The sequence below is a fragment of the Musca vetustissima genome, unplaced genomic scaffold (genome assembly GCF_032173495.1).
Source record: "Musca vetustissima isolate MV318-11 ecotype Yass unplaced genomic scaffold, APGP_CSIRO_Mvet_v1 utg36473, whole genome shotgun sequence".
Classification (NCBI taxonomy): Eukaryota; Metazoa; Arthropoda; class Insecta; order Diptera; family Muscidae; genus Musca; species Musca vetustissima.
In genome coordinates this window covers 60,076-67,112 of record NW_026888205.1, presented here as the reverse complement: position 1 = coordinate 67,112, position 7,037 = coordinate 60,076, and the positions used below count along the sequence as shown (strand labels likewise).

The 7,037-nt window shown below is 37.2% G+C and overlaps 2 protein-coding genes across 2 annotated transcripts; one reads left to right on the top strand and one right to left on the bottom strand.

Moving 5' to 3' along the window:
- Window positions 1–624: 624 nt before the first annotated feature.
- LOC133336006 (uncharacterized) lies at window positions 625–1,991 on the top strand. Its single transcript, XM_061544298.1, has 3 exons — window positions 625–928; window positions 998–1,184; window positions 1,242–1,991. Exons 1-3 carry the CDS (start codon window positions 915–917, stop codon window positions 1,989–1,991), a joined length of 951 nt encoding a protein of 316 aa, XP_061400282.1. The 5' UTR covers window positions 625–914.
- A 38-nt stretch (window positions 1,992–2,029) lies between these two features.
- On the bottom strand, window positions 2,030–3,641 carry LOC133336005 (putative nuclease HARBI1). Its single transcript, XM_061544296.1, has 4 exons — window positions 3,199–3,641; window positions 2,705–3,143; window positions 2,502–2,646; window positions 2,030–2,436 (listed from the first exon to the last, which is right to left on the bottom strand). The coding sequence occupies exons 1-4, from the start codon at window positions 3,306–3,308 to the stop codon at window positions 2,075–2,077; spliced, it is 1,056 nt and encodes a 351-aa protein (XP_061400280.1). The 5' UTR covers window positions 3,309–3,641; the 3' UTR covers window positions 2,030–2,074.
- Window positions 3,642–7,037: the final 3,396 nt, after the last annotated feature.

The following is a 7,037-nucleotide window of genomic DNA, read 5'->3' as shown; positions in this document are numbered from 1 at the left end:
AAAAATAAATGAACTCCATTTCATAGATTATTTCAAAATGTTCTGAAATTGATAAGGCCTCGGAACTTATACATTTTTTTTAGAAAAGGCTAAGATTTATATCAGCCAGATTTATATCGAAACATCCTTATATATTGACATACATATTGATATATATTAAAAGCTCCATTACACTGGCCAAGGAAACCATATTATTTATTATATATTCAATATATATCTGTATATGCCAAAAGCAACGCCAACATTTACCCATTGTATTCAGGCATGAAAGAGCTTCAATGTTCTGGTATTTGTTATTTAAATACATTTATATTTATTCATGGATATAAGAGCCGGGAGTGGAATACAAACGCACGCCTTTGTTTCACCTCGTTTGGCTACAACCAAGAAGGGAAGAAGATTGTCAAACCCACAATGTAAACACACGACGAGTACAAGCAACGCCATCCAAGTATGAATATTTATTGATGAACTAATTGCTTGGTGCGGAATGAACAATGACGGTTACCATGCAGAGATAGAGGTATTTGTTTAACGACATTTTACATGGCACCAATTTAAAGGGAAGAAATAAAGAAAGACTTGTACACTTGTTGCTGTGCAAACAATCGTGTAGAAAGATGGTGAAATGACAATAACGGCCTGTTCCACGATATCGAAAGAACACGTTCGCACAACTTTTACACGACAAACAGCTGATTTCCGTTCCACTAAAATCCATCAGAACGAAAATTTGCACGAAAATCAATGCGAACGAAAACGTAAGCGTTTCAGTGTAATTTTGCGTTCCACTATCTTTTTTCTTTCGTACGCATGCGAACACAAATGTCAAAATCAGTCACTTGTGTGTTTGCTGTCGTACGATAACAATTAAGGAAAATCTGTTTTAAAACATAAACATTGCTTAATTGAAAATGGAAACAAAAATGTAAGTAAAAATAATAAATCCAATTTATTATGGGAACAATAAATAATTTTTTTATTTTCTCAATTCCAGCACGAAAAAATCATCAACTACACAGCTGCGGGCACTAGTTGAGTATATGGAGGAGAATCCCGAGTTTGCCAGAGGAGTGCCAATTTTTGGAAGCAGCAGGCAATCCCTGGAGGACCACTGGAAGAAGTTAGTTTTTAAATTAAATACCATGGGTCCTCCTTCCCGCACAATTGCAGAGTGGAAAAAGGTAAGTCAGAAAACTCGGCTTACGATCTATTTGTCTGACCGGCATTACTATTTACAGACGTGGGCCGATCTAAAGTCCCGCACCAAAAAGAAAATTGCGGAAAATAAAAAAGGGCTGCAAGGTACAGGGGGTGGTTTATACCGGTTTGAGTGCCTAACGGAGCTGGAAACAGCAATTGACCGGACACTCTTCTTGTCGAAGTCCGCAGCACCAAGTGGTAAAACTTTTGGCTACGCGGACGAAATAGATTACTGCTTCGAGGCATTGGATACCACCCCATCAAGACCATCCAAGGCCGTAGCAGTGGTAACACCTACCAGGCAGTTCAGTTCCCCAGAATCACATACCCAACAACAACAAATAAACGTAAAAACCTGTACCATCACAACTCAACAATATGCAAAACAACAGGCACAGTCAGCACACACACAACAAACTCAGACACAGTCAGCACACACACAACAAACACAGACCCAACAGCAACACCAACGTAAACAAACAACGTCCCCTCGTCAACACATGGAACATCAAACCGTGCAGAAATCACCCCCATTCAAATGCACATCACAACATAATTTTCCATCCACATCATCAGCAAAAAAACGTTCCAACGTCGGAGAGCAAAAACCTCTTATCCGTCGGCAATTGCGGCTGGTCGAGCAGGCAAATGCAATAGCCAAGGAGCAAGCAGATGCAAGCAAAAGGATGGCTGACGCTGCAGAGAGAATGGCAGATTGTGCCGAGGCCCAAACAAAAATGCTTAAGTCTATAGAAGCAATTCTATCAACTTTTTTGCAAAACAATTAACTATAGTCCTTTTATAATAATTTAAACTAATTTTTTAATTTTTAATTTAATTTATTTTATTTTAATAAAAAATTCTTTTAATTTTACAAATTTATTGCAATTTTTCTCCTTATTGCGTCAGCTCTGCTTTCAAGATCATTATTGTCATCCACTTCGTCTTCCAGATCATCATCAATAACATCACCTGGCGGCTCTTCAGATCGGTAGTGTATGCACATGTTGTGCAGCGCACAACATGCATTTATAATTTGCACTACCTTTGCAGCGTCATAATGAAGGCCCCGAGATCCGATGATACATCGGAATCTGTTTTTTAGGACCCCAAAGCACCTTTCAATGACGTTATGCGCACTAGCATGTCTCTTATTGAATTTTTTCTCGGCGACATCTCTAGGGCTGCGGTAAGGCGTCATAAGAAAGGGCTTCAATTTGTATCCTCCATCCCCTATAAAAAAGAAAACACAAATGTAATTGATGTATTATGATATAAGATGTATACAAATTACTCACCGAGAATCCAAAAGTTTCGTTTTCCATTGTCAAACTCCCTTTGCATACACTTGTCTGGATCACTCCTTTCCCATACAAATGCATCATGGTTGCTTCCGGGATGTCTAGCGTCGACAAATGTTATACGCATTTTATGGTCACATATCTAATTCGAAAAAACACAATAATTTTAAAATCGCTTTACGATAAATGTATTTACTTACCACCATTGCATTTATACTATAATAACCCTTTCTAATATAGTAAAGGGCTTTCAATTCGTCCCCTGGTGACTTGATGCGGATATGCGTGCCATCAACGCATCCAACAATTCCAGGGAACATTGTTCTTTCATAGAAAGCCTCCATTGTGTTGCGTTCCTCTGTAAGTGTCGGCTTTTTTATCCATTGGCCGCAAATGTGGTCCTCAAAAATCTGCTGACATTCCGCAATGGTTCTGCTCACTGTCGACTTCGCTGTTGAAGTCAAGGCTTCGTTCCCTAGATTCTGTTGGTAGCTTCCTGTTGCCAAAAACCGCAAGAATGTGCCAAGTTTTAAATCGGGGCGGATTTGGGTAGTTCTGCAACCGGCCACCCACTTCTCTTCCATCATATCCAAAAGAGCCCGAAAAACTTCCTTCGACACACGAAAATTGGCCACAAACCTAGAAAAAATCATTTTTTATTATTTCAAAAATGTAAAAATACAATCATACTTACTGGTTGTTAGGTACTTCAAATAAATTCGAAGCATCTCTTAAATGCCTCCGTGGCACATTTTGTACCTCCTCCTCATCATCCATAAAAAACAGGGCCACAGAAATATTCATTTTTTTCTTTTTTAAGAACACAAATAATCTGAACACAATCACTAGAAATTTTATTTTGTTTGTTTATTTACAATTTGTTTGTTTACAACTGAACTGTCAGTTGAGACAGAGCCACTGCTGCTTTTTCGCGTTTAAATTAGACATTTGGCGCTTTTTTTTGCCTTATTTCGCGATTAATTTTGCCAAAAAATATTTTGCAACACTGAATCACGTAAGGCTATGCGAAAGAAAGAACGAAAGTTAGTGGAACGCATTCTTATGCGAAAGTGAGTGAGTAGCCTTCGTTCGCACAAATTTTCTTTCGAGATCGTGGAACAGGCTGTAAATGTGTCTAATTAAATTCAATACTTTCAAAAATTGAAGGATGTGGGGTGGCTGACTATGGATGGGAGTTCATTACATGAGCAAATCATAAATTTGAATATAATTAACATATATGTATACTTTGGTTTTTCAATAAAAGAGGTTCCTTATATAAATACCAAGAAAATTAAATATTGAAATATTTTAAGCCACAAAAGCGAGTTTGAAAATATATGGTTGTATACCAAAAAGCAATGACAGACACGGCGTACTGGGCATATTCAGCATCGGGGCGCATTCGGCAATCGCGTTTTCGATATGAAGCTCTCACCCTACATCACTAGCTTCGATACACAGGTATCAACTATCAAAATAAATAACTGTCGTAAAGTTTGAAATCTCTAAGTAATAAACTTATTTAGAAACACTGTTTTTATACCCTACACAACTATGTTGTCATGGTATTATAGCTTTGTGCAGGCCCAAAAGTTTGTAACGCCGCGAAATATTGGTCATATCTCGACTAACTGAGTCGATCTAGACATGTGTGTCCGTCCGTCCGTCTGTCCGTCTGTCCATTATAATTTGTAAACACGATACATGCCACAGTTATGGACCAATCCTCACGAAATTTTGCATGTAGGATGGGTTCTGGCCAATGAAGACCCCTATTGTTTTGGGAAAAGATCGGTTAATATTTAGGGGTGAAATGGACCATAAACTTTATTTTTTCGGTTTTTCTGGTCGCTTCAGAAGCCGCAATTATGGCCCAAACACCGCGAATTTTTGTATGGAGAAGGGGATCGGGTCAAAGAATAAGCGGTTTTTCTGGTCGCTTCAGAAGCCGCAATTATGGCCCAAACACCGCGAATTTTTGTATGGAGAAGGGGATCGGGTCAAAGAATAAGCATAAATAAGGTCAATATTTAGAGGGTCAAATGGACCCTAACTTTTGTGTGAAAAATTACAAAATTTGTATTCTATAGAGTATATATTTACCACTGAAGGACATATACCCGAGAAGTCGACAGTATATCCAAGAGGAGTGGTTGACCTTTAAATTGATACCAATTATATTGTCGTAGGTACTCGGATGCGGGAGTTACACTTAAATATTTACAGGTGCTTATGTATTCATATATTATTTAGTAATCTATTACCACACTGGAGGGCTGAAATATAGAGCTGATCGCTTTGAAATGCTCCATGAGATTCCAGTTATGGTCAAGGATAACGCCTAAAATGTTGGGTAATGATCAGATAATAATTTTCGGATGAAGTGGACCGAAAACTTAATTATATGTACTTTTCGAGTCGAAAGCCGAACATCGCAACACAACCCACTGGTTATTAGTAACATTTGCTGACCTCTAGTCAGTCAAAAGTGTGCAAATATCGCGAAATATTGCAAAATCTCAGAATATAGAAGCACAGAATGTTAGATTTTCATGGAAGTTGTGTAGGGTATCGTATGGTCGGCCCCGTCCGACTATACTGCTCCGCTCACTGGTTTATATTTATACCCTACGCAACTATGTTGTCTGGGTATTATAGCTTTGTGCAGCCCCAAAGAGTTTGTAACGCCGCGAACTATTTAAGTATACCTATCGTCATATCTCGATTAGCTGCGTCGATCTAAACACGATACAGGTCACAGTTATGGACTAATCTTCACGAAATTTTGCAATGAAGGCCCCTAATGTTTTTGGTAAAGATCGGTTAATATTTAGGGGATGAAATAGACCAAAATCTTTATTTTTGTCCAGAGGCCTCAATTATGTCTGAAATATAGCGCTGATAGGTTTGAAATTTTCCATGAGGATCCAGGTATGGCAAACCACAACGTCTATAATTTTCGGTGATGATCGGATAATAATTTTGGGATGAACTGGACCGAAAACTTAGTTTTCGATTGAAAGCCGAACATCGCAACACAACCCACGGTGAAGGGAATCTGGCCAAGTAATTAGAAGGCCTGTACTGAATATTAGTAATATTTGAATTTCAGCCATACTGATATCGGTAATAATTTGCAGGCTATGACTATGTTGTCGAATGTGTCCCATCAAATGCCGAAGCTAACCCGGGTAGGGGCACATTTGGCGAATTCGACTTTTTTACAAAACCTGAAAAATATTTAACTAATACTAATTTGTTATATGTTTTTGGTACTAGATTTTATAATTAAGTATCAGAGGACAATAATCAGCCATACATTTTTTATATCTGTTGAATAAGTATTGAGAAACAAAAAGTGCCGAAGGTGCCCCAGTCTCCCCTAATTGTAATATTACAGGCATACCCTAACGCATACGCATGATATGACCTCATTTCTGATGACGGGCATGATAACTCATCACTGGAACATCGGAATCCGGAAATTCTAACGCTGTAAGAACTAGGATTATTGACTTCGTTAAAAAATTAAAAACATGGCGCACGTGTCAAACATGTCAAAATTTGGAACCGATTGGATTATTAGTTTTTGAGTTATTGTGCCCGCCATTCGTAAAAAACTGTTTCGAGAAAAATGCCTTTAAAGTTTAAGAAGCCCTCTTGTCATCACTTGATGCTAACACAATAAATCGGCAATATCTTCAAGAGTTGTTCAGATTTTCACTTAAAATTTTGTAGGCACATTCTAGAATTAGAGTAGATTAGAATTAAATAAAAAAAATGACGCCGAGAATTGGTGGTCCCCTTAAACTAAATTGTGTCAAGCACAAACAATTAAATTGGAATTTCATGCTTTAACAAACATACAAAACAAAAACAACAGCGTCCAAAAAATAGTACTTTTAAAAGTAAACAGTAAGATGACAAAAAAACAACAACAGATTTATTTAAACAATGCACAGTGGCATATATATGTGGATACATTGTCAAAAGTACAACGTATTCACACACACACATACATAAACAAACTATTTTATTTCATCTATATAAACGTGTCTATGTCTATAGACATAGATACGCTGGTGATAATAAAAATATTTATATTCTTGTGTGTGTGTGTGTGTAAAAATGTTCATATATCTGCCTTTTGTTTGTGACTGTATGCGTTTTTGTGTTTCCATATTTGCTGCTCTATAACATCGTTTAAATGCTTTGAGTGTTGAAATAGTAAAATGGTTGCAAACCATAAAATTGACAGATGGTAAATTTCAATGGCATATGAAGTGTCAATAGCTTACTGATATTATACAGCGGGTTTTGGCGAATGTGGCACTTTTTTCTGTGTAGCCTTTTGAGTTTTTTGCCATATCAGGATTTGATGCTCCGGTGGTAATTGACAAGCTGGATGTAGTTTATTTGTCAATATTGTAGTAGAAATAATATTTTTATTGCAATTTCATATGTTCAGATAGGGTTTTTGAGTGATAATTTTATTATGTTAATAAATATATGGTACCTATATGGCCAATG

Bases quoted from the DNA above. Each gene is read 5' to 3' on its own strand.
- LOC133336006 (XM_061544298.1), top strand. The intron at 1,185-1,241 runs GTAAGTCAGAAA...TACTATTTACAG, and splicing joins CAATTGCAGAGTGGAAAAAG to ACGTGGGCCGATCTAAAGTC.
- LOC133336005 (XM_061544296.1), bottom strand. From the start codon at position 3,308: ATGAATATTTCTGTGGCCCTGTTTTTTATGGATGATGAGGAGGAGGTA. The intron at 2,647-2,704 runs GTAAGTAAATAC...TTTTCGAATTAG, and splicing joins ATAGTATAAATGCAATGGTG to ATATGTGACCATAAAATGCG. The intron at 2,437-2,501 runs GTGAGTAATTTG...TCTTTTTTATAG, and splicing joins ACGAAACTTTTGGATTCTCG to GGGATGGAGGATACAAATTG.